This window comes from Palaemon carinicauda, chromosome 16 (genome assembly GCF_036898095.1).
Source record: "Palaemon carinicauda isolate YSFRI2023 chromosome 16, ASM3689809v2, whole genome shotgun sequence".
Taxonomy (NCBI): domain Eukaryota; kingdom Metazoa; phylum Arthropoda; class Malacostraca; order Decapoda; family Palaemonidae; genus Palaemon; species Palaemon carinicauda.
In genome coordinates this window covers 15,571,403-15,598,814 of record NC_090740.1, presented here as the reverse complement: position 1 = coordinate 15,598,814, position 27,412 = coordinate 15,571,403, and the positions used below count along the sequence as shown (strand labels likewise).

General features: G+C 41.3%; 1 protein-coding gene across 3 annotated transcripts in view; it reads right to left on the bottom strand.

Annotated features, from left to right (window-relative positions):
* Window positions 1–1,548: 1,548 nt before the first annotated feature.
* Window positions 1,549–27,412, bottom strand: part of LOC137655658 (3-hydroxy-3-methylglutaryl-coenzyme A reductase-like) — a 160,480-nt gene continuing 134,616 nt past the window's right edge. For all 3 annotated transcript variants that reach the window (XM_068389596.1, XM_068389598.1, XM_068389597.1), the window contains exons 11-17: window positions 23,754–23,948; window positions 23,345–23,583; window positions 18,748–18,925; window positions 15,726–15,832; window positions 14,437–14,641; window positions 11,989–12,163; window positions 1,549–2,324 (exon numbers count right to left, since the gene is read on the bottom strand). In XM_068389596.1, coding sequence (XP_068245697.1) covers window positions 1,864–2,324; window positions 11,989–12,163; window positions 14,437–14,641; window positions 15,726–15,832; window positions 18,748–18,925; window positions 23,345–23,583; window positions 23,754–23,948 — 1,560 coding nt within the window. In that variant the 3' untranslated portion in view covers window positions 1,549–1,863. The remainder of the gene's footprint in view (window positions 2,325–11,988; window positions 12,164–14,436; window positions 14,642–15,725; window positions 15,833–18,747; window positions 18,926–23,344; window positions 23,584–23,753; window positions 23,949–27,412) is intronic.

The following is a 27,412-nucleotide window of genomic DNA, read 5'->3' as shown; positions in this document are numbered from 1 at the left end:
ACGATGATTGCTTAACAGGAGCACCCATACGGATGAACTGCAGCTGGGCTTCCTTGGAGGGCGGACCCGTGAGCCACAAGGAAGACCATATCTGAAAAAGGGAAGATAGTGACAAGGCCTCACCCTGGGGAGAGGTGGGGCTGCTTCGCTAGGGGAAGCAACATCATCTCTCGAGACCCGGGGTTGGTCGATAATAACTTGGTCTACGCTACTACTCGACGGTCTCTCGTAAGAGATCGAAAGAGTAGGAGCTTCGGAGGAGGGTTGGGCGACGGAAGAAGCCTTGGGTTTTTTTCCTTCAAAGCAAACCTCTCCCTGGGGAGGAAGACCACTCCCTGCACTCAATACACTTGTTAACACTATCACACCGTTGACCTCTACAGGAAGGACAAAGGGCTTGAGGATCAGTCTCGACTGCCAGCATGTGTGTTCCACAAGGGCGGCCGGAGAGTCCAGGCCATAAGCGCATGGTCGCAGAAGTCAATTTCACACACGCAGTACTAAGAGAAAAAGAGAAAACAAAATGGCGTTAATGGCTGCCAATATTCGGCGAGGATGAACAGCGGCAACGTCCGTTCACCATCCGAGCCGAGAGCAAAGTGAGCTCAATCACAGGTGTGTGAGGGGGAGCAGTAGCAAGCTACCCTCCCTACCCCCCGCTGACTAACGGTGTGGGTAGTAAACCCGTTAAAAATTAATGGCTCGTCATTTCAGCTACGCTGAAAGTAATACCTCTATTAAATAGCGTGGTTTGTATTCCAGTTACGGAACAAATTAGAAATTATTTCAAATAAATAATTACCAAAAAAAATATTGACAAATTAACTCGCACTTTACCTTTGAGGAGTAGGAGGAGGTTACTGTGTTAATGCTTTGAGGGAGAATATGTCTTGATGAGAATGTTATCATGAATTCTCAATCTTGAACAACATTCATTATCACTAACTGCATCAATTAATATACGCATTCTGGACACTTGGTTGGCTTTTTCTTACATTTCCAATTTTGACAAGGAGCCTATCTAGAGATGACTGATTTTCTTATTTCTTTGAAATGCCATCGAAATGAGACATTGCATTGTTGGTAAATAATTTCACTATTATCTAGTCTGAAGCCTAATCTGGATAATGTGTTTCTACAACATTTAGCAGGGTTTCCCACATTAACGTCTCTCTAATTTCACTTCGCGCAAGAAATTTGTCACTCGGTCCTTTCTCTTTCTCAGTTGAAATCTACACATTCTCTCGATGGTACACCTTCTGCCCATTGTGTGCAGGTCTTGTTAGTTACTACTTGTCCCCTAAAAATGCCCAAACTATGCAGATTTTTTATTGCTGACCAATGAGATGCTCGTAAACCAATTCCAGTTTGTATGCTCATCCCAAGGTTCTACTATATCATGATTTAGTCATTTACAATATGAATAATTTTCATAAAATTCTGTAATGTGAAAAAAGAAAATACTGAAGAATAAAACAAATGGCTTTGAATATAAACACAAAAGGGTTTAGAAAATAAACAATAAAGGAACTAAATAAAATGTAAAAATATAAAATAACTTTATTATAAAATACCATAAAATTTTCCTTATATTTTAAACATAAATAAGATTAAAAAAATACCAATAAATATAGTGATGTTTACGAACCTATGATACAAAAAAAATTTCTTAATCTCAATGAATGTATATCCATTACCTCGAGAGCCTTCTCATTCCTTTCAGAGAGCCTACACCATTTTGTGATATGACAGCTGTACATGGTACAGTATGTAACACACCAATACCTGCTAGTATGGCAATGCTAAGACATGGAAGCCCTTATGAAAACTATTAACATAGCAGTAAAATGTCAGTCATGATGTTTACCTATCTCTTGTATGAGGGACATTTAAATTTCCTGGGTCTTTACACGCTGGTAGGTTAATTATTGGGTTACATTCATTCTTATTGGCTTCACTACCTGTTTTTATATCAGAAACTGAAGAAGGTGACGAACCACCACTTGCTATGTTTTCTAAAGAAGCAGAAACACTACAAGTCTGTGGAAGTGTTTCAGAAGGTAATGGAGATGCAGGAGATGATGCCGTGGCTAAAAGAGCTGGAGCAGAGTTGGAAGGAGATACAGTAGTGGCGGAAGATGTAACAGGAGCAGTGGCAGTTGCTTCAGTAGTTGGGGCCTTGGCTCTATTGTGTGTCATGTGGCTTTTCACAAGATGTCCAGCAGCCAAAGCTGACATAAGAGAAAGTTCACCAGCCAAAACAGTTCCTGCCACAATCTTTGCAAATTGACGTGCATTTTCTCCAGGAGTTTCTCGATGTGCACCTGATGAAAGCAATAATTTTTATATATTTATGAGTAACATCACTGTAAATGAAAAAACCTGGGTTTCAAAAACTGTGGGGTAAAATTTTTAATTCGGTCAATGCTCACCCAGAAGTTGCCTAGTCTAAACAATTTATACCATCAGCAATCTATTTCTTGCCTACTGTTTTGAATAATAAATATTGGCTTTACATAGCATTCAACTTTAAAGGATCAGTTACATGATATTAATCATAAATTAGTGAGCAATCACAAATAGGAAATGATTGTAAAGTGTTCTCGTCCCATTATGGCTTGACAAATTTAATTACTGTACAGTATTACAAAAAAATTGTCTTTCAAAATGTACACGAAATTGCAAAATGTCCCAATTTCATAGAATAAACAAACTCAGAATGTCAATGACCAATTCATAACAGGAGTAAGAGTGCTAACAAGAAATGAAATAATTATGTGTTAATACACAACTCTTAACAAAAACAATTTCTTTGTAATACGTAAAACAGCTACGCAATTAAAAATTACTTTGTCTGCATCTATCATCATCATCATCATCTCCTATGCCTATCGATGCAAAGGGCCTCGGATAGATTTTGCCAATCGTCTCTATCTTGAGCTTTTAAATCAATACTTCTCTAAGTAGGATATGATGAAAACCTTATTTGTTCCGTAACTGACATACAAACCACACTATTTAATAGGTGTTATTACTTTCGGCGTAGCTAAAATGACGAGCCATTAAAATTTTAACGAGGGTTTACTACCCCACCGCTAGTTAGCGGGGGTAGGGGATAGCCTGCTAACCCCCCCCCCCCTCACACACACCTGTGCTTGAGCTCACTTTACTTTACTTTTGGCTCGGAGCGAGAACGGTTGTTGCCTCTCTCTCTCCTCGCCTATTTTGGACTGCCATTAATTTTTGTCTTTTTACTTACTTTTTCTTATACTTGTAATATATATATAAACATTCTTTATGTTTATGTATATATTTGTGTATAGAAAAGTAGTAAGTTTTCTTTTCAGTGTTGTGCTGTGTGTATGATGTACGACAACGACACTTGCGTAGTAAGGTCACCACAGTTTCTCTTTGTGGGGAACGACCTCTCCCTCTCGGGTCCATCAGTCTTCCCGTCAGCATATTTCCGTTATATCTGCCGCCGCAGGGAATCGTCTTCGCCTGGACCCTCTTCATTCATCTATTATCTTCGCTTTCCTCTTTTCCTACGGGAAACTTGGATTCTCAGCGAAGGGAATGTGGCATTTTTTAGATTGCCTACAGACTCTCTCTACTCGAGGTCGTTCACCTTTACTACAACTACGTACTATTACGGTAGCTCCTTTCCCGTTGTGGGTTAGGTTGCTATTCCATTTGTTTGTTTCAATTATATTTAGTGAAATCTAATTGTATTCTAACTTTTCAGCTTTTTCCGTGGGGAACACTTCCCCTCGGGGTTTCAGTGGTTCTCACTATTATATTCTTAGATGATTAGATAGTTATAATTCTGTTTTAATTACAGTTACTCCCCCCCCCCTTCTCCCGCGGATGTCATCTGGGGAGATGGGCGCACACTTAATTCTTATTTTATGTTTTTTCCCCTCGGGGTTCCTCCTCGGAGCTTCTCCCTAGGGAATTTCTGTTAAAATAATTATTTAATTTTATTTTCCCAGGTAACTATGCAGTTTTTCTTCGTTCGACTAAAGTGCCAACGAAGCAGAGCTGTCCTGTTCATGCCTGGGGATTCTGCTGTCGCTGCCGTCGCTCAGAGGACGTCGTCATGGGTGTTATCCCTACTCTTAGAAGTTCTCCCGTGACAACATGCAAGCACTTCAGATCATCTTAGAATGCTAATGGAGGTTCGCTTCCAGGGGTTGGACAACTTCCCTTCTGAGGGAGGTTTCCTCCCCAGGTGTGAGGTTTTCTCCCTTCAGAGGGAGAACTCCCCATACCTTAATAAATTCATCGCCTTCGACTACTGTTGCTGCCCTGCGGCCAGACTTTCCTCCCCCCTTGCTGAGTTTCTCTTCCTTCAGGGGTGGAGCACAGTCTTGACAAGTCTCTTCTACGAAGTGTCACCTCTCTCGTTCGCGAGAGAGACCACTCATAGAGACTTCTCTTCAGAGGATCGCAACTGATAAGGTCAGCTTGCTGATCCAACGGCCCTAAGGGGCGTCACCACGAGTGTCTTCAGGTCTCTTCTACGAAGTGTCACCTCTCTCGTTTGCGAGAGAGACCACTCATAGAGACTCCTCTTCGGAGGATCGCTACTGATAAGATCAGCTTGCTGATCCAATGGCCCTAAGGGGCGTCACTACGAGTGTCTTCAGGTCTCCTCTACGAAGTGTCACCTCTCTCGTTCGTGAGAGAGACCACTCATAGAGACTCCTCTTCAGAGGATCGCTACTGATAAAGTCAGCTTGCTGATCCAACGGCCCTAAGGGGCGTCACCACGAGTGTCTTCAAGTCTTCTACGAAGGGCACCTCTCTCGTTCGCGGGAGAGGTCTCTCATAGAGACTTCGCCTCGGAGGATCAAGCAGAACTTCCAGTGTCCTCTACCTTGTGCTGCAACGTGGTCCTTTTGACTTCGGTCCAGGACTCTAATACGGACCTTTCACGGTCCCATTGGTGGATGCTGGCCCTTCCAAAGCGCACATCCCAGTTCCTGATCGTCCTGCCAGCTGACCTACCGATCTACCAGCAAGGTAGGACTTCGGTCCTGGACTCTAAAGCAGATCTGCTTGCGGTCCTCATCGGGGGATGCCCGCCTTTTTTTAAGGACACATCCCAGTTCCTGATCGTCCTGCCAGCTGACCCTTCAACCTACTAGCTCTCCGATCTTTATACGTGCGCAAGCGCCGATGATCTTCTTACGCGCAAGTGCCGACGATCTTCCTACGCGCGTAAGCGCCGACGATCGTCCGCGCGCGGATATCGATGGTTTCCCGCGCGCACCGCTACCTTCGCGCACCCAAGTGTGCTCGCCGATCTTCTTACGCGCGCAAGCGCCGACGATCTTTTCAGCGCGCGGGTAGCGATGGTCTCCCGCGCTCGCGCGCACGCCAAGAAACTCTACACGCGTGCCGATAGCCAACATCCTGCACGGGCTCTTCATTCTGATCCTGCACGGGCTCTTCATTCTGATCCTGCACGGGCTCTTCATTCTGATCCTGCACGGGCTCTTCATTCTGATCCTGCACGGGCTCTTCATTCTGATCCTGCACGGGCTCTTCATTCTGATCCTGCACGTCAATCTGATTCCTGTGCACTCTATGAAGTCGCGCCCGCGCACGAGCCCCAGGTATTCCCCATCCCGCGAGCGCCAGCGCGCTCCCCAGTGCAATCGCCAATACCCTCCCACGCGCGAGGCAGCAGGACAACGCGCGGTAAGGGCGCCATCACCGCATTTCCCCCCAGCAAGCGCAGAACAGCGCACTTGTCGGTAGGGGGGAAGGTTCCAGAAAGGTCCAGGGACATTTCTTCCTTATCTTCTTTCTTCTTACAGGCGACTCCCTCTCCAGAGGGAGTGTCTGACAGCGCAGCCGTCAGCCGGCAGCCCTGGTTTGGGCTCTAATCAGAGCGGTAGCACAGGCTTTCAAGCCTGTTCTCTCTGAGTTGGGCCACAAATCCTTGGCTGCATCTACTCCCCTGAAGAGGAAAAGAGGAGTTTCGGACGCAATAACTTCTCCGAGGACGAAGCCGTCTCCTCGTAATTCTTCGAGGCAGGCACCCTCCCCCCTCAGACTTTTCTCCCTCCCCTTCGGACGAGGATTTCCCGTCCTCAGGAGAGTCACGCGAGGTGAGACGTTCCCCCATCACACCATTGAGGGAAACCCCACCTCGCGCGGTAAAATCTTCTCGAATAAGGGTGGAGAAGAGCCTGCCTCCGTCGTTGTTGGAGTCCTGCATCCCTTTCAGAATCGGCATCCATCTCCTCCGTTAACTGGATGACTGACTGATCCTAGCAGACTCGGAGTCATCCCTTCTTCGACACCGAGACAAACTTCTAGGACTTTGCAGGATCTGGGGATCATGGTAAATCTCGAGAAGTCCTCTCTGCTTCCCACTCAAAGACTGGTTTACCTAGGCATGATTATAGACACCAATCTCCACAAAGCCTTCCCATCAGACGACAGGATAGCAAGGCTGAGAGGGGTCGCAAGCCCTTTCCTCAGTCGAGAAGAGCTTCCAACCCTATCGTGGTTACGTCTCCTTGGTCACCTTTCATCCTTGGCTCGTCTAGTACCCAACGATCGCCTCAGGATGAGATCTCTCCAGTAGCGGCTCAAGTCCCGGTGGAATCAAGATTGCGATTCCCTGGACGTCATGATCCCTATGGGTCCTGTGGAACGGACAGACGAGAACCTACGAAGAGGAGTGGATCTTCTCGTCCTTCCCCCGGATTTAATGCTGTTTTCGGACGCTTCAAAGAAAGGGCGGGGGGGCCCACACGTTCTGTACCACAGGACCTCAGGCCTGTGGTCAGAATCAGAAAAGTGCCTCCATATAAATCATCTAGAGATGAAGGCTGGTTTGTTGGCCCTTCAGCAGTTCCAACAATACCTGGCGGGTCACTCTGTGGTGGTGATAAGCGACAACACCACAGTAGTGGCTTACTTCAACAAGCAAGGAGGTACCTTTTCGAAGCAGCTATCCCATCTTGCAGTAGAGATACTGAGATGGACCGAAGTCCGCTCGATTCTACTATCGGCGTGTTTCATACCAGACAAGAGGAATGTGCTCGCCGACAATCTGAGTAGAGCGCTCAGATAGTGAGTATCGAGTGGCCTTCGTGTCATCTAGTAGCCAACAAAGTCCTAACTTTGTGAGGTTCCCCGACTGTGGATCTGTTCGCGACAGCACTGATCTTCGAGATTCTACTGTACTTCCGCCAGTCCCGGATCCCAAGGCGCTCTGGCAAGATGCCTCCCATCAACGGTGGGACAACATCAACGTGTACGCCTTTCCCCCATTCTGTCTAATGAGGAGGGTGCTCAACAAGACCAGAATATTGGTCAATTTTTCAACTCATAGCTCCGCTATGGCATCACGCGGAATGGTTTCCGGACCTTCTGCAATTCCTAACGGAACTTCCGAGATAATTCCTTCCACGACACGATCTACTCAGACAACCACACGCCAGCATCTTCCACAAAGCCGTAGCTTCGCTACGACTTCACGCCTGATGACTATTCAGCATCTCCTCGCTGAGAGAGGATTTTTCGCAGCAAGTTGCGATTAGGATGTCTGGACATCTGCAAAAATCATCTGCATCTGTCTACCAGGCAAAGTGGAAAGTCTTCCGTGGTTGGTGTCGTGGAAGGGATATCTCTCCAATCGATGCCACTATTCTAGCAATAGCGGAGTTCCTCGTGTATTTGTGGGAAGAAAATGCGCCTTTCAGTCTCGGGGGTGAAAGGCTATCGCTCAGCCTTAAGTCTAGCCTTCAGGCTCAAAAAAATGATCTTTTCTTCCTCGCTGGAACTTTCCCTACACATATGAGGTTATGAACTTATCTGCCCTCAGTCGGATGTGAGACCTCCTCCATGGAACGTGGTTCGAGTTCTCAGGTCTCTTAAGAGACCTCACTATGAACCAGTACGCCAGGCTTCAGTTCTCCACCTAACTTGGAAGACGGTGTTCTTACTAGCTTTGGCTTCAGCCAAGCAAGTCAATGAACTTCATGGTCTCTCATATGACATCACCCATGCAAGGGTATGGGGGGGAGGTAACGTTCAAATTCGTCCCCGAGTTTGGCGCTGAGATTCAAAATCAGGGGGTGACGGACACTCAGTTCGACTCCTTCCGGATTCCAGTCTCCGTTCTGTAACAGATGTCCCAGACCTTCTCCTACTGTGCCCAGTAAGGAGTCTGAGGCTGTATCTCAGAAGAACGGCTGCAGTCCGTCCCAAGGTGCAAGCATTGTTAGCACTGGGAGGATTAAGAGAAGTGTCACCAAGAACATCATCTCGGCATGGATTCGTAGGGTGATCCATCTGTCCCTGAATCCAGACCCTCCTCTGTCACGTCGCCCTAGAGCACATGATGTCAGGGGCGTAGCTACGTCCCTGGCCTTCAAGAGAAATTTCTCAGAGATGCAGGTCCTTCAAGCTAGGGTGTGGAAACGTCAGATGACCTTCACAGCCCACTACCTGCAGGACGTGACCCACAGGAGGCTCGATACGTTTTCTATCAGCCCTGTGGTGGCTGCACAACAGCTGGTTTAAAACCTCAGGCTCCTTAGTGGACAAGTAGCAGAAGGTTGAGGGCATTGTTACCCGGTCTTAGTCTGCATCTTCATCCTTCCCTCTCTTGGGGAAAGCAGCATCCTGGGTTCTCTGCACAGCTGACTTCAAACCAATGCAGGTAAACCATGTTTCCTTGTGTTCCGAGTATTAAGATAATACTGTCATGTCCCCATACCCTCACGAGGTGGTATTGGGAGAGTCCTAGCCTAAAGTTTCCTTCTCAGGGACTACAGGTCAACTTCCTAGGATGAGTCACACTTTATTTTACCTTCACACACAGCTTGCGTAGGCCGCTGTCCTTGCGTAGCAAGGTTCTAACGAGGTGCAGGGACTCCTTATTGCTGAGTGCGAACACACTCAAATATTGAGTCCCCAGGCAAAGCCAAAAGCCAGTACTGGCAGGGACTTTCCACCCTTCCTAATGGGTGAGTCACCCCCTATTAAATAGCGTGGTTTGTATGTCAGTTACAGAACAAATGTCAAATTCGTAGGTAATTTGTATTTTTCCTAACTATACAAACCTTAGCTATTTAATCAAACCTGCCTGCCAGCCCTATCCCCTTGAAGCCCTACCTCCAAGCAAAGTGAGCTCAAGCACAGGTGTGTGTGAGGGAGTGGGTGGGTAGCAGGCTACCCCCCCCCCCCCCCCGCTAACTAGCGGTGGGGCAGTAAACCCCCGTTAAAATTTTAATGGCTCGTCATTTCAGCTACGCCGAAAGTAATAACCCCTATTAAATAGCTAAGGTTTGTATAGTTAGGAAAAATACAAATTACCTATGAATTTGTCATATTACAGATAAGAATTATTTTTATAGCAATATTTTCCTAAAAATACAACTTTCACATTAATTTGAATTATATTATCACTGTGTGAGGGACTAACTGAATTACTTTCATGTCATTTGAATTGGATTTATGAATTTAGGCAAGAAGGCCTGGAAGGCCATTCAGCACCCATGAGCAACTCTGGGGACGGCCTACAGTTGTAGTATGAAATTATGGTTAAGAGGCTGCACTGCAAGACAAGATGCAAAAGGAGAAGTATAGTAAGACTAAAAAGTTAACCCAGCTTGTTGCTGAAAGGATGTAGCAGAGCTTTAAGTAATCCCTACAGTGCACTGATGGCATTACCACCTTAGGGGGTTTTATGTCGTTTGTGAAATTGTTCACATCACCAAATTTCACAGACATTTGTCATTACAAAGCAGGATTGGTGTATTCATCATTATTTTCACATCTAGTTCATTATAGAGGGAATGAAAATGAAGCGACTCCAGCCTTTGACTTTGCTGAAGTTATAATGACTTTACTTTTCATAGCTTATTAAGAATTTAACATAATTAGCTTCTTTTGTGGAAGCTCAGATGATCATAATGTTTTCCGGCTTAATCTGCTATTTCAAATTTTAGCCCAACTTCCAAAATGGTAGCTAGTGGTTCTGGTACGCCATTCAGTAAGGGTTCTGATGATACACAACATATCCCAGATTCAAGATCCTCTCGCAGAGCCTCAAATTCTTTATTTACTTTAGATTTAACTGGGAATTGCTCAAAACCTATGTGTGGGGGGGAAATATTTTCTTTAGGCAAATATTTCATATACCAAATAAAACATTAAAACTATTCTTAGCATAAAATAAAATAAGGACAAAAAGATTGAAACTTTAAAATGATGGACTTCTAACACTAAAATACCACAGCGCTCGTAAGTCTATCATTTTATTTCAAAATGCACTCCTATCTGCCTATCATGACTACAAAAGGGGCTAAACCAAAAAGCTAACTTTATTAAAAAAGGTAAACCGCTATGAAAAGTACCAAACAATGGAGCTGCCACAAAAATGTTCACATCCTACTGTAGCCAATGAAGTAATGATATGTCTGAAATATTGAGGGGCTCCTAATTATTATTATTAATATTGTTATTATTATTACTAACTAAGGTACAACCCTAGTTGGAAAAGCAGGCTGCTATAAGCCACAAATGAGAGCAGAATGTAAATGCCTTTCCCCCCAAAAATTCTATTCTTTGTCAACACTAATCTATACAGGACAATATAAACTGTGAAAGACAAAATTTTAATAATAAAATTTGTTATTTCTATACTCACCTGATGTTCATATTGCTTGTTCAAAAGTTCAGTTTATTAACATTGGCTCCCAAAATTTATTAAAAAAAATTCAATTTTCTTTCCTTCTAAAAGATACATGCCCCTAATAATAAAACAAGCTAGCAATTAATGGTAAATAACACTAGCGGTTCCATGTTATTGAAGTTAAAAGTATTCCCTATTCTTTGAAATCACAAGTCAGTGGAGAGGAGATTGGGCATGTATATAAACATCAGGGGAGTACTGAAATTACAAATTTTATCATTAAGATTTCTGATATTTCTATGAACCTCCTTTGATCTTCATATTGGTAACTCCCATCCTGTTGGAGGTGGGATGCCAGTGGAGGAAAGAGGTAGGTCAAAAAGAAAATTAACATTTATAATATAATTAAAATTTCGAGATACTCAATCGGTCTAGATTTAATGGAAACCATCTCAAAATACAGTTTGACATTTGGAACTCCAAATTGTTTGTATAACGATATGTGAAATATAAAAAAAAGAAGCCTATGAATTAACTGAATGCAAAAAATTGAAAAGTCCACATAACTAGCAGCCACTATAGGGCATGAGAGCCTAATATAGGGAATGAGAGCCTAATAATCTTGATAAGAAAGTCAAGATTTTTAAAGATGATATCCACTGAGCACAAAACTGATACTTTATTGAAGTGCCACTAGAATTCTTTCCAAAGAAACATTTATGCAAAAATTGAAGATGAAGGTTTACTCCTAATATTAAGAGCCTTATTCTTAAAGGTTTCTACAAGATTTTACTCCTAATATCAAGAGCCTTATTCTTAAAGGTTTCTACAAGATTTTAGATACTTCAGTCCAATAGGCACTTAGACTTGAAAACTACTTTGCCTGAGAACAGAAGCGAAATATGGTTCTCCTCACAACGTTATTCAAAACAGGGTACTATTGCTGTGCAGAAATGCTCGCAAATACAGCAAGAAAACAACTTAAAGCTCTATAAATACTTATCCCAATTTTGAAGAAGGTCAAGTCTACATATCACCGATGCGATAGAAATAAACTGAATAACATAGAACTGATGGTGCTCCTTATCATTAACCACTAGATTATTTCATTACTAGGGCATGTATCTTTTGCAGGGAAAGAAAATAGGAAAATTTTAAATAAATTTTATCAGTAAACTAATCTTTTGGAGAAGTAATATTGAAATATTAAGAGATGCTTAAACTGTATGAACATACATAATCTTAACTTAGGTAATATCATGCTAAATAATCACCAACATACCTTTAACACCAGGTAATATCGAGCAAAATAATCACCAACATACCTTTAACACCTAACATACTGAGACACGCTGACTGTGGATGCAAGCCTGTTCCTCCCCCAACTGTACCAACCTCAAGGGAAGGCATAGTAACAGTCATGTGCAAATCTTCCTTGTTATCACCCCAAGCTTCCATAAGGGTCATACAGTTGCTACTGCCAACTACTTGTGCAGGGTCCTTCAAATTAAGAAGTAATTCAATTAAATACAGTATCCCTCAGAGCAATGTATGTAAAATACTACTTAAAATATTAATGTTATCTTACTTTCATATGGAGCATTACATTTTAACAAAGGACAAAAGAAAATATTTATAATGTTTGGTATCATATTCCTTGCATGGCAGAACTAATACTTTGACACATTATTCCTATTAAAGTCATTATAGTCATTATAATCTATTTCAATTCTGAAAGGAATACCCATTCCATTCAAGGGGTCCCATTCCATTCAAGGGGTACAGTACTACTCTGGCCCAACATAAATAATTAATTTTTTGTAACGATGCTGTCAAGAACTACATCTCCCAGCATAGTGAAAGCTGGAGAATGTGTTTCCTATATTTAAAGAGAGAAAGAGATACTATAATTGAGAGAAACTTGGAAAAATTCTAACTAACCACTCAGAACAATGAATTATCCATGAGTAGTATAGACTCCTAATAAATTTTTTCTCAAAGTCTCAAGTAGATGCTGTGTTTTCTTTATTATTATTATTATTATTATTATTACTATCCAAGCTACAACCCTAGTTGGAAAAGCAAGATGCTATAAGCCCAGGGGCTCCAACAGGGAAAAATAGCTCAGTGAGGAAAGGAAATAAGGAAATAAATAAATGAAGAGAACATATTAACAATAAATCATTCTAAAATAAGAAACAACGTCAAAACAGACATGTCATATAATAAACTATCAACAACATAAAAAACAAATATGACATAAATAAACTATAAAAAGACTCATGTCCGCCTGGTCAACAAAAAAGCATTTGCTCCAACTTTGAACTTTTGAAGTAGTACTGATTCAACCACCCGATTAGGAAGATCATTCCACAACTTGGTCACAGCTGGAATAAAACTTCTAGAGTACTGCGTAGTATTGAGCCTCGTGATGGAGAAGGCCTGGCTATTAGAATTAACTGCCTGCCTAGTATTACGAACAGGATAGAAATGTCCAGGGAGATCTGAATGTAAAGGATGGTCAGAGTTGTGAAAAATCTTATGCAACATACATAATGAACTAATTGAACGACGGTGCCAGAGATTAATATCTAGATCAGGAATAAGAAATTTAATAGACCGTAAGTTTCTGTCCAACAAATTAAGATGAGAATCAGCAGCTGAAGACCAGACAGGAGAACAATACTCAAAACAAGGTAGAATGAAAGAATTAAAACACTTCTTCAGAATAGATTGATCACCAAAAATCTTGAAAGACTTTCTCAATAAGCCTATTTTTTGTGAAATTGAAGAAGACACAGACCTTATATGTTTCTCAAAAGTAAATTTACTGTCGAGAATCACACCTAAAATTTTGAAAGAGTCATACATATTTAAAGAAACATTATCAATACTGAGATCCGGATGTTGAGGAACCACCGTCCTTGACCTACTTACAATCATACTTTGAGTTTTGTTAGGATTCAACTTCATACCCCATAATTTGCACCATGCACTAATTCTAGCTAAATCTCTATTAAGGGATTCACCAACCCTAGATCTACATTCAGGGGATGGAATTGACGCAAAGAGAGTAGCATCATCTGCATATGCAACAAGCTTGTTTTCTAGGCCAAACCACATGTCATGTGTATATAGTATGAAAAGTAATGGGCCAAGAACACTACCCTGTGGAACACCAGATATCACATTCCTATAATCACTATGGTGCCCATCAACAACAACTCTTTGAGATCTATTACTTAAAAAATCAATAATAATGCTAAGAAACGACCCACCCACTCCCAACTGTTTCAGTTTGAAAACAAGGGCCTCATGATTAACTCGGTCAAAGGCAGCACTAAAATCAAGGCCAATCATACGAACTTCCCGACCAAAATCAAGGGATTTCTGTACAGCATTGGAGATTGTAAGAAGGGCATCACATGCTCCAAGGCCTTTACGAAAACCAAATTGCAAACTAGGGAGTAGATGATTACCTTCAGCAAACCTATTAAGACGTTTTGCCAGAAGACGTTCAAAAACTTTAGATAATATGGGAGTTATGGAAATTGGGCGGTAATCAGTGGGACTTGAGCTACCACAAACACATTTACATAGAGGAGTAACATTACCAATTCTCCAACTAGTGCTAAAAGCTCCTCTTCTTGCTAACTTTATTACAATATTTGACTGAATTGCCTTAAAATGCAAAACGTTTTTACTTTAGGTAACTAAAATCAAGCAAATGCCCTAAATACACTATATTACAACATGTTAGCTCTGTTACTTACTTGACCACAAGCAATATAAACAGCTGCAACAATATTAGCAGCATGTGCATTATTTCCCCCAATAGACCCAGCTAGAGAAGAGCCTACAAGGTTCTTTGTCACATTAGCATCGACCAATGCTGCAACAGATGTTTTCAGGATAGATGTTACCACTTTTCCTGGAATTACAGCTTCACATACAACCGACTTTCCCCGCCCTTCAATCCTGTAAAGATGGTAAAATAGCAAATAATGACATAATAGTAAATCAATTCTACTGCAATGTATGTACATACTACATACTTTCACGATATAATTGTTGTGAAAGCATTCTCAAATTTAAAAATTATTGTTTAGAAGCAGAGCTCGCCTAATTTACTGTAGTTAGACTAAATCCTAAATCCTCATTTGCATACATCAATATACAACATCAAATGTAAATATTAAGTTACGTATAAAATATAATGATAATTAAGAAACTATTCATGCAAGATTCTGTGCTTATACTTAGTGCATTGGTCATCTGATATGTTACAATGCTATAAAACAAATAAATATTAATATTATAGGAATCTTACATTGGTAGTGAAAGTTAAAATAAGATTATATTACTTGGAACCCAATATATTTAAAGAGTAAAAACAACTTAATTTAACACCACTGACAATGTCAATAATCATTTAACTTGACCATCATAAACAAAAGAATAGCTTTGGTTAAGAAAAAATAAAAAGTTATGTCCTTTCCTCACAATGTAAAAGGGATTTTGACGAAGGAAAAATCTATTTCTGGGAAGAGGCCTGTGACGGCCGGTGAAAAGTCCTTCTTTGTACCTTTTCTAATATAAATCTTCCAAATATACTAGAGAAAGATAAAAGCATGGAATGCAGAGGTTACAACCCTCGCGCGAACACCTTGTAGGTGTCGTATATTTAACAAGGGCGTGCGAAAACCACTATTCACAGGCTGTCTTCCATTTAGATAATCCCTTCATCAATGGGGAGGGCCGTGACAGGCCCTAGAGAACACAGTTGGACTACCCCACCGACACCTACCACGCGCGCTCTCTAGGACATCCTTCTGTTTTGGACTTGCCAGATAAGTCGGTAGTGTTTTGATAAGTGTTTTTTCGCAAGTGTTTGTCGTTAATTCAACATGACTGACGTTGCTACTTCACCTTTACCAATATGTCCTTTCCTCACAATGTAAATCATATTTTTAGAGAAATATATCCATACTTTTTATCTCGGGAAGCATCTATTATGACCATGCAATAATGATTGACATTTGTCTTCAGTGCAAATCCTTACCAATTAATTGCTGATGGTTTCTTATCCACACAATAATTCCCACTGACACTCAGAATTTCCAAATCTGGGAAGTACTTCTTGACAGCAGCAAGTGCTGCCTCAGTGCCCTGAAATAAACCCATAAAATATGAAATAACACTTAATTTTCTGATCAACATAGTTCCTGAAAGAATACAGTAAAGGAGACAAATTATGTACTCTTAAAATTTTACATACATACACTATATACAACCAGTAAGTTATACCATACAACAAAGCAACAGGATTTTAATACTAATATCTATTTACAGTATAGGCCTATTTATATATATCTTTGAAAATTAAAATGCTATTAAATCAGAAATGCCAACTCAACGACCTCAGAATAAAAATAGAAGACGTTAAATATTTGTTCTCTCGTTACTATACAATCTCCTTTGTAGGACCGCTATTCTGTCACCCAACTGCAATGTACCTAGAAGTGAGTGGAGGAATGGAGTCCCATGGTAAGAGATCCACAAAGAACGTGACAAAATATATTATGTCATGAAATCTAACCTAACATATCACCACAATAAAAGTGGAGGAGGATAGGAAACTATTACTGTTTGAAGATAAATCTGGAAATACAGCAATAGATGTTTAAATATCCAACTTATTTACATGTTTCTTGCCTTTGAATACTTAAAAGCTGAATTACACACTTCCTAGGCAGAAGGAAGGTGATATAGCACAAAAACTTGTAAGTCCTAATATTATTACACATACTTTTAAAACCATAGGATAGATATAGAAAAAGGCTAATTATTGTACATAAGCTTTCACCTATAACTCAAGTTTTCCCTTCGACTAAGGTCAATCCTACAAATCTTTTGACATTTTGTTCTCTCACTTTCACTTCTTTAAGTATTCTTAATGTTATTTTGAACTATTGTAGAGAATCATTCCTACATAACTGTTCATAAAGAAAACTGAAATTATTTTTCATCATAACAAAGGAAAAAATATATTCTTCACTCAAAAACTGTGACATGTTTTACATAAAAAGTAATCCCTAGGTGAACCTTGCTGAATCAGTCCATTCAGCAAATGAGAAGAAAAATATCAACTGAACAAAGATGATAAAGGCATCACACAGGAAGTAGGGGGAGATGTCATGGATGCTGGAGACTGTGAAGAATGTACCCTTCAATATTGCCTGCCATTAAGCTCACGTGGGTCATTGAGGAGGGTTCTACTTCTTACAAATTAATCATGGATGAGATGACGAGGAAAGGGAAGTAGTTCCCAATTATGGATGAGATGACGAGGAAAGGGACGTAGTTCCCAATTATGGATGAGATGACGAGGAAAGGGACGTAGTTCTCAATTATGGATAAGATGAATAGGAAAAGGAATTAGTTTCCCATCACAATGTTCCTCAGCCCTAGTGTGAAAAGGCCACAGATTCTCAACTTCAAACCCATTCTACAGTAACCCCAGCGGAACTCTCACAAAAAAATGATAATGATGGTGTTGATGAACCTCTTTCCCCTTTACTTATACCAGAAAAGTAAGATATTTTTCAGTATTTTAAAATTACTTAAGGAATGACATTAACATTAACAAATGAAAAGAAAATCCTTATCAATGTCACGTTCAGTACTGTACAATTCAAGTATTTGAAACTAAAATTGTTGATGTGTCATAACCCAATCCTATTCATACTGTACATATGATTTGTACATAGTTGTAGTACAATTCTGTATGTATTAAGTTAATATGAACAGTAATACCACTCTTTACATTGGTTCAACACACATCAGTTCTGACTTTACGTTGCTTATCCTCAAGTATTAAATATGAAAATAAAATCTACTTTCTGCCATTATACCGAACTTTACATCAGTTTCTAAGTCGTACAATAATAAAGAAGTACAGTACTGTACAGAATTGTACTTACTTGGAAAGCTTATTATTAATGTATCTGGTTTTTATAAAATGATAGGAGATTTTAAGTACTAATTCATTTTCAATATATGTATAAGGAACATTTTGTCGCTTTACAGGGGGAAAATATGACTAACTGTACATCAAAAATAATTACATAGAGGCTCTTGGAACCAATTAATGCTGTGGGGTGAATTATTTCAATCAATGAAAGAGAACTAAGTGTAAACATAAGAACTACAATAAGTAGTTACAGGTTTTACATTAGGTGATGAGTTTGTATGGTGGGGAGGCAACTGTACAAAGCAAAGACAGCTATCACTTATGAATGATGTGATGTCTCACCTTAGCTAATTAAGCTGTACTATGGTGATAGTGCTGTATTAGAGTAATGTACACCACAGTATTGGGGAGTGTTTATGAACATTAACTTTATATGTGAACTGTAAAAAGAGTGGTGTGGCAAAGTGTCGACTTTGAAGTTATGAGTTGTATTACCTTAGCTACAGACCATATTGTACTAGTGTACTGTTGCAGTGATGGTTATGTACAACACCATGATAGAAGCTACGTAAAAACAAGGTCTTTGTTACTTAACCCTGCGAAGATCGAAGGCCGGCTGCAGAAGTTGACACAAGTCATGACTGAATTAATCTGAATAAAATTTTTGTTGAGGGTCCTTCCACAGGACTCAATTCCTTTGCTAATTTCTAGGTACACAGCAGTTCAGTGGCAGTATTTTGGTCCCACTGAGGGGGATACATAGCAGCAACAGAAATCTTACGTTCTATTTTTATTTTGAAGTTATAAAGTTGGCCAGTCTGAATTAATAGCATATTCTATTCGAAAAGTAATATTAACTGAAATTATGTATAGTTATAAGACATTTAGAAACCTTCATAGTTCATTGCATATCAATGGTGCTAATGCTCCGACCACAAACTATATAAAATAAAACAAAGGTAACATTAAGGACAATCACTATGTCTTCTGCTTTACAAATAATTTTTTTTAGCAATATTAAACTATAATCAAACTAGGAAGGATACAAGAATGTCAGAAACACACATAGAACTATTATTTGGCAAAAAATGTAATAATACAAAACACTTACTTTAGAAACCATATTCATTCCCATTGCATCTCCTGTCTGAGCTACAAATCGAGTGTATAACAACCTTCCAGCAATAGCAACCCGCAGATCTTGAAGACGTGCAAATCGACTGGTAGAGTCAAAGGCTTCTTTGATGATATTAAAATTATCTTTGTTCCGGATCCACATATACACTTCACTGTGAATATAAAATTAACGTCAAGAAAATCCTTATATTTAGAATGTTACATTAAAAGTACGCTACATCATTAATTCTCCACTTACTCATAAATGTTGAAATTAGAATATTCCCTTTAATAAAACCCTGGTTGGTTCCATCAAATACCTTTAAAGCCTTTGGATTGGATTTATGAATTTAGGCTATGAGGCCAAGCACTGGAGCCTGGAAGGATATCAGTTGCTTAATTGCAATGGGGGAAAACCAACCGGTTGTACTAAGAAGTAAAAATTGAGAGGCTAGACAGCAAAATGGAAAAAAAGGAAGTGGTAACAGAGGAATAGTATAAGGCTAAAAAAAAAATTGCACTTACAGGCTGAAAGGAAGCGGCAAATACCTTTAAGTAATGACTAAAGTACAGTACTGTACTTGAAGTGCACTAATGGTATTATTCCCTACTGGGCTTTATACCTTTGGAAAGATTATAATAAATATACTTTAAAACAATACGGTAGCAAATCTTAGAAATTTTAAAAGTAATTTGTATTTTTCCTAATTATACAAAGCCGAGTCCTTTAATAGAAGTATGTTTTCAGCATTGCTGGAATTCAGGAGACAAAATCTCAAGATGTCAGCAGCTACTGGTAGGTGGCTAAGAAGCCCTATCCACCTGCCAGCACACTGAATAGTCAAAGAACATTTAAAATTTGTGAATTGTTCCTACACAAATACAAATATCCTTAGTTGAAAGAAAGTCTCTACCACCAAATTAGCAGGCTAAAATTCTGCGATGTCTAAGCACTCAGACCTCTTGGGAGCAGAGTAATGACTCTAATCCACTTCCTATGACACTATTTGAAGGCTATAGACTAGGTACTGTCAAATGACAGGCAATCATGGAAGAACTTGTATCCTTGTAGAATACTGTGTCTAATGTAAGGCAATAGTAAATTGCTAAACACAACACTATCCCTCCTGCCCCTTGTTAGATGGATGGGGAGTGAAAAGCTCTATTTTAATTACAATAGAAATAGAAAAGTTACCCAGTAGTGAAGTTTACTGTAACAATATCCATTCCAGTAACATAACATTGCAACTGCTGCATCCCAAGAAAAGGGAAAGAAGAGAAAGAAAAGCCATCCATTCTCACTCTCCTCCTAGACTGATGGTGCAACTGCTATCTTAAATGTGCTGCTTCTTGTCTGGTGAGGGAGCTAGGTTTGCTACACTACCTGTTAAGCAGCTACCATAAACCCTATGGCAAAGGTGTCCAGTGACTTGTGGGTACATTCCCGTAAGTGGTGGTCTGATGCTTCCAGACACCTACTTTCAATACTTGACTCACTGACAATTTCTTCAAAAACATTAGGTTGTGCAAATGACACCGTGGTAGTCGTCTCATCCCCCTCTGATACCTTGTATTCGAAAGTTGCACAAAGCCAGAACCAACAGGGTTTTAGGTTCTCTTATTCCTTCTGTAATGAAGGATGCATTGTGGGCCCCTCAGAACAGAAAGTAAGCCTTTCTGGTCCCCTGCTCATTGCCTTTGTGGGGAAGAGCTGAAGAAGGGTTAGACTCGTGGTAGCCTGAATTCAAGATCCTGGCCACTAACTCCTGAACCTAGGCAATGGGGATCTTACATCCTTCAGAATGACTAGTGACACTAGAAATGATATGTTTCCCAATCACTTCACCTGGGCTACCAAGGGCCGGTAAAGACCCATCGTTCTCCTGAGAAGAGGTGAAGCATGCCATTGCATCCGGTCCAGCCAAAACATCACCTGGAGACTCACCCTGGAAGCTGCTTCCATGTTAGCAGGCTCAGAAGTTGAGATGTTGGCAGACTCCTACCCGAGTCAGAGTAGTAACCTCAGCATTAACAGGCCCAGAGGAAGGATTAGCTTCCACGGGTGCGTAAAATCTCTTCTGTTAAAGAGGGCAACAGTGGCAGAATTGTTATAAAGGCGCTCTAAGAAAACTGCTTCTTTCAGAAACCAATGCATCTGCAAGGTTGTGATAAGCGTGTACAAGTACACAAGAGTAATCAAAAGGTGAAGGTGATTGCACCCTGCACCATTTAAGGATAGGTTCTTGTGCATATGCAAACATTCAGGGGGGTGCACAGTAGCAAGAGTCTCAGCTTCATATGCAAGTTCCTCTTCTGAAGAATGAAAAGCACTTTGCAACAAGTTCCTCTTCTGAAGAATGAAAAGGACTTTGTGGTAAATTCATCTAACGAAGAATGTGAAGCGCTTTGTAGCAAGTTCATCTAAAGGGTTTTGTTGCAAGTTCATCTTCCAAAGAATGAAGAGCACTTTGTGTTAATTTCATCATCTGAAGAATGACAAGCATTTGTGGCAAGTTCATCTTCAGAAGAATGAAAAGCACTTCATAGCAAATTCCTCCAAAAAATTACAAGCCCTTTGGCAAGTTCATCTAAAAGCACTTCATGTCAAGTTCCTCCAAAAAATGAAAAGCACTTAATGATAATATCATCTTCCGAATAATGACACGCTCTTTGTGGCAAGTTCACCTTCTGATGAATGAAGTGCTTTGTGGCAAGTTCACCTTTCAAAGAATTAAAAAAACATTATGGCATGTTTTTTTTTATTTTAAAGTTTACGGCACCCATGCATCAAGAATGAGGATCCCAATCAAGATTGAATTCTTCTTTAAAAGAATTGGTACAGTTTAGGGGACGAGAGCATGAGAATGAGGCTGTGTGCGCAGCAATGAAAAAACCCTTTTACAGGCAAGCTCTCCTTAGAAGAGTAGCCACGATCTGAGTTGAACATGTGCACTTATCGAGTGCAATTGCATGGTAACCTCAAAAGATAGCTCTTCCTTAGAAGAATGGGCATGCTCTGGAGCTCACGTGCAAGGCCGAGGGTCAACCGCAAGAGTTAGCTCTTCTTCATAACCGCAGGTGTATACAGGGAAGCACATGCAAAGGTGAGAGTCCACTTCTAGTACAAGCTTTTCTTCAATAGCATAAGTGCACTTTGGGGTGCACAAGTGAGGATAAGTGGGGTGCGTTGCACAGGTGAGGATAAATGTCTACCTCAAGAGTTAGCTCTATTTCAGAAGCATAAGTGAGCTTTGGGGCACATGTGTGCACTTGATCAAGAAGAGGAATCTCATGTGAGTGTTCTTTATCCCAATATTGAATGCACTCTTGTGGAGCACGAGTGCCCAAACATTGGATGCACTCTTGTGGAGAAAGTGCGCAAACAAGGATGAAGGTTAACCTCATCAGTGTGTGGGCTCTGTTTTTCATGTGCAAGTGTCTTCATGTCTCTCAGAAGTTCTGTCTTGTCTTTCTCAAAGACTCTGAAGATTCAGCCTCAAAAGAGGTGTGGGCATGCTTTGTGCCCTCCTTTGGTAACTGTTCCCATAGGGAATGGTGGTCCCATTATCACTCTTGTGTTAATGGAAGGCCACTGATTAAGCACAGAAGCACTCCCTTTTTAACCTTCAGGAGATGGGCAGCAATCAGAGAATCTTTTTCTGATGGAGAGGTCAAAATGGCCTTGGGACAAGAAGGGGACACAACCATTAATTCCCTTTCCCTGTCCGTTACATCCTGTGAGGTCCTGTAATACACTAAACACAGTAGTTTGGGCCAGGCTGGAAGGATTACGTTAGGCATTCGACCACACTGATCATTCAAGCCCAAACAAGATCCATATCTTAATGTCGAGAAGCAATATCAGCAAGTAGGGAGACCTCCCTCGCTCTAAGGTATCCCTACAGCATCACGGGATTGTCCTAAGGCTAAAGTGGGATAAGGGCCGCTGCCAACGTACAGATCAGCAGCGTTCATGCTTAGTCTCAACATCAGAGCACTGGTAGTAGATACATGAGCTCTTAAACTTCGTACCAAAAATTCTTCCATGGTTAAGTTTTGGTACAACAATCCTCCTCCCACGAAGCTGTGCATGTGCAAAGGAATCAGTTGAAGTCTAGATAAAGACTGCTTTGGTGTACTTTGGTGATTCATTTCACCCTCTCTTCGGTGACAGGAGCACAGGGAAGTACAGTAACAGGTAATAGGACCGAGTGAAGTGGTTATCAGGTGATGGTTACGGAGGCATAAGTGTAAGTTTCGATCTTTGTTCCACATCATGAGGTTATCAATCATGTAGTTATCGATTGCATGAACCGGAAGTAATTTTCCCAATCGCTTACGTAAGGTTCCCGATCACGATAAGAAATCGTGAGGTTAATGATCGCAATAAACGGTCGTAAGGTTTCTGATTGTGGTAAACAATTGTAAGGTTTCTGATAGCAATAAATGATCTTTAAGGTTTCCGCAGCTGAAATTTTTACCGCTGAATTCCAGCTACACTGAAAACATACTCCTATTAAAGGACGAAAGTTTGTATTAGTGTAACAACAAACAAATTTGCATAAAATTTTGAAAAGGACTGTAATGCTTACGTCGCTCTACCTGCAGTAGGGAGTCTGATACTTGGAGCTCTAGTCATACCATCCCGTATTACCTCACACTTGACACCACCAACTAAAGCTCTGCATCCCCTGTTGGTTGAAGCTACAAGACATCCCTCTGTTGTTGCCATTGGCACCATATATTTCTTGCCATTAACATTAAGGGGACCAACAACTCCCACAGGAACTGGGACATAGCCAATTACATTTTCACAGCACACACCCATAACCTGTTTAGAGGGAAAATGTAACATTCTATGAAAGCACTGTGAATAGCAGACAAATGTAATTAACTCAATGGCAAATCATAGTAAAGTAGGTATCATTTTCTTAATGGAAAACTATATCATAAATTTCACTCTAGAAAGGAGCCTAAAACAAAATACTGTATTGTACTTACTTTAGTGTAATCATAATGATCATAAGGCAAAGTATCCATGGAACTCTTGGCTGTTGTATGTGGAGCCACTACTCTCCTGCGAATGTCAACTGCTCTCAATGGATCCCCCAAAACGGTTTCAAGTTTGTATCCTGGTACATGTTTCTTCTCTACTAACTGAACAATTTCTTGATTTGTTAAAGATTTTACACCAGCCTGTTATGGTTAAAAATTATTGTATCAGCTGTAAATAGCAAAAATACCAACATTTCACAACATAAAAATTCTTAAATAGGATAAGTTTCCAGGAAACTATTCTACACTAGCATATATATTTTTTTTTCACAACTTCATTAATCATTTAATGAGAAAACAATACCACAGTATATAATCTAATGTCAAAATAATTAGAAAAAATGTTATTTTTATTAATAAAATAAATTTTTGAATATACTTACCCGATAATCATGTAGCTGTCAACTCCGTTGCCCGACAGAATTCTATGGAGGGATACGCCAGCTATCACAATACTAGAAGGGGGTGTATTTACCAGCGCCACCTGTGGCCAGGTACTCAAGTACTTCTTGTTGACACCTCCTCAATTATTCCTCGGTCCACTGGTTCTCTATGGGAAGGAAGGGAGGGTCGATTAAATCATGATTATCGGGTAAGTATATTCAAAAATTTATTTTATTAATAAAAATAACATTTTTCAATATTAAACTTACCCGATAATCATGTAGCTGATTCACACCCAGGGGGGTGGGTGAAAACCAGTGTACAAGATTAAAGGATAGCTAAGTATCCCATATTTCATATAATCAGTTATCCACAATAACAATGAAATAATAAGTACCTGGTAAGGAAGACGACTTGAACCGTTACTCTGCCTTTAATAAGATCGTCTTCCTTACTGAGCGCAGCGTTCCTCTTGGGAGGCTGAATCAACTCAAAGGTGCTAAAGTATACAGGGCTGCAACCCATACTAAAGGACCTCATCACAACCTTTAACCTTGGCGCTTCTCAAGAAAGAATTGACCACCCGCCAAATCAACAAGGATGTGGAAGGCTTCTTAGCCGACCGTACAACCCATAAAAAGTATTCAAGAGAAAGGTTAAAAAGTTATGGGATTATGGGAATGTAGTGGCTGAGCCCTCGCCTACTACTGCATTCGTTGCTACGAATGGACCCAGGGTGTAGCAGTACTCGTAAAGAGACTGGACATCTTTGAGATAGAATGATGCGAACACTGACTTGTTTCTCCAATAGGTTGCATCCATAACACTCTGCAGAGAACGGTTCTGTTTGAAGGCCACTGAAGTAGCCACAGCTCTCACTTCATGTGTCCTTACCTTCAGCAAAGCAAGGTCTTCTTCCTTCAGATGAGAATTTGCTTCTCTAATCAGAAGCCTGATGTAGTAAGAAACTGAGTTCTTAGACATTGGTAGAGAAGGCTTCTTGATAGCACACCATAAGGCTTCTGATTGTCCTCGTAAAGGTTTTGACCTTCTTAGATAGTACTTAAGAGCTCTAACTGGGCAAAGTACTCTCTCCAGTTCGTTCCCCACCATGTTGGACAGGCTTGGGATCTCGAACGACTTAGGCCAAGGACGGGAAGGAAGCTCGTTTTTAGCCAAAAAACCGAGCTGCAAGGAACATGTAGCCGTTTCAGATGTGAAACCTATGTTCCTGCTGAAGGCGTGGATCTCACTTACTCTTTTACCTGTTGCTAAGCACACGAGGAAAAGAGTTTTTAATGTGAGGTCCTTAAAAGAGGCTGATTGGAGCGGTTCAAATCCTGATGACATTAGGAACCTTAGGACCACGTCTAGATTCCAGCCTGGAGTGGACAACCGACGTTCCTTTGAGGTCTCAAAAGACCTAAGGAGGTCCTGTAGATCTTTGTTGGAGGAAAGATCCAAGCCTCTGTGGCGGAAAACCGCTGCCAACAAACTTCTGTAACCCTTGATCGTAGGAGCTGATAGGGATCTTACGTTCCTTAGATGTAACAGGAAGTCAGCAATCTGGGTTACATTGGTACTGGTTGAGGAAAACTGCATTGGCCTTGCACCAGCTTCGGAAGACTTCCCATTAAGACTGAAAGACTCTGAGAGTGGATGTCGTCCTTGCTCTGGCAATCGCTCTGGCTGCCTCCTTCGAAAAGCCTCTAGCTCTTGAGAGTCTTTCGATAGTCTGAAGGCAGTCAGACGAAGAGCGTGGAGGTTGGGTGTACCTTCTTTACGTGAGGTTGACGCAGAAGGTCCACTCTAGGAGGAAGAGTCCTGGGAACGTCGACCAGCCATTGCAGTACCTCAGTGAACCATTCTCTCGCGGGCCAGAGGGGAGCAACCAACGTCAGCCGTGTCCCTTTGTGAGAGGCGAACTTCTGAAGTACCCTGTTGACAATCTTGAACGGCGGGAATGCATACAGGTTGAGATGGGACCAATCCAGCAGAAAGGCATCCACGCGAACTGCTGCTGGGTCTGGAATCGGAGAACAAAACAAGAGGAGCCTCTTGGTCATCGAGGTAGCGAATAGATCTATGGTTGGCTGACCCCACAGGGCCCAAAGTCTGCTGCAAACATTCTTGTGAAGGGTCCACTCTGTGGGGAAGACCTGACCCTTCCGGCTGAGGCGATCTGCCATGACATTCATATCGCCCTGAATGAGCCTCGTTACCAGCGTGAGCTTTCGATCTTTTGACCAAATGAGGAGGTCCCTTGCGATCTCGAACAACTTCCTCGAATGAGTCCCTCCCTGCTTGGAGATGTAAGCCAAGGCTGTGGTGTAGTCGGAGTTCACCTCCACCACCTTGTTAAGCTGGAGGGACTTGAAGTTTATCAAGGCCAAATGAACTGCCAACAACTCCTTGCAATAGATGTGAAGTGTCCTTTGCTCCTGATTCCATGTTCCCGAGCATTCCTGTCCGTCCAGTGTCGCACCCCAGCCCGTGTCCGATGCGTCCGAGAAGAGACGGTGGTCGGAGGTCTGAACAGCTAAAGGTAGACCTTCCTTGAGAAGAATGCTGTTCTTCCACCACGTTAGAGTAGACCTCATCTCTTCGGAAACAGGAACTGAGCCCGTCTCTAGCGTCATGTCCTTTATCCAGTGAGCAGCTAGATGATACTGAAGGGGGCGGAGGTGGAGTCTCCCTAACTCGATGAACAGGGCCAGCGATGAAAGTGTCCCTGTTAGACTCATCCACTGCCTGACTAAGCATCGGTTCCTTCTCAGCATGCTCTGGATGCATTCTAGGGCTTGGAAGATCCTTGGGGCCGACGGACAAGTCCGAAAAGCTCGACTCTGAAGATCCATACCCAAGGAGACAATGGTCTGGGATGGAACGAGCTGAGACTCCTCAAAATTGACCAGGAGGCCCAGTTCCTTGGTCAGATCCAGGTCCATTTGAAAATCTCCAGACAGCGACGACTTGAGGGAGCTCTTAAAAGCCAGTCGTCTGACGGAGCCGGACACAAGATCATGATACTGCTGCACAGTCTGTAAACTGTCAATCATGGGCAAGCGAGGAAGTACAGTGACAACCCGAATCTGTCTAGACTGTCTGGGTCGTACAGACAACTCCTTAACGGGTTGCTGAGGTTGCCGCACTGCGTCACAACAAGTCCCTTCTGTTGGTTGTTGAACGTCTTCCCCGTGACACATTGACTCCGTAAACAA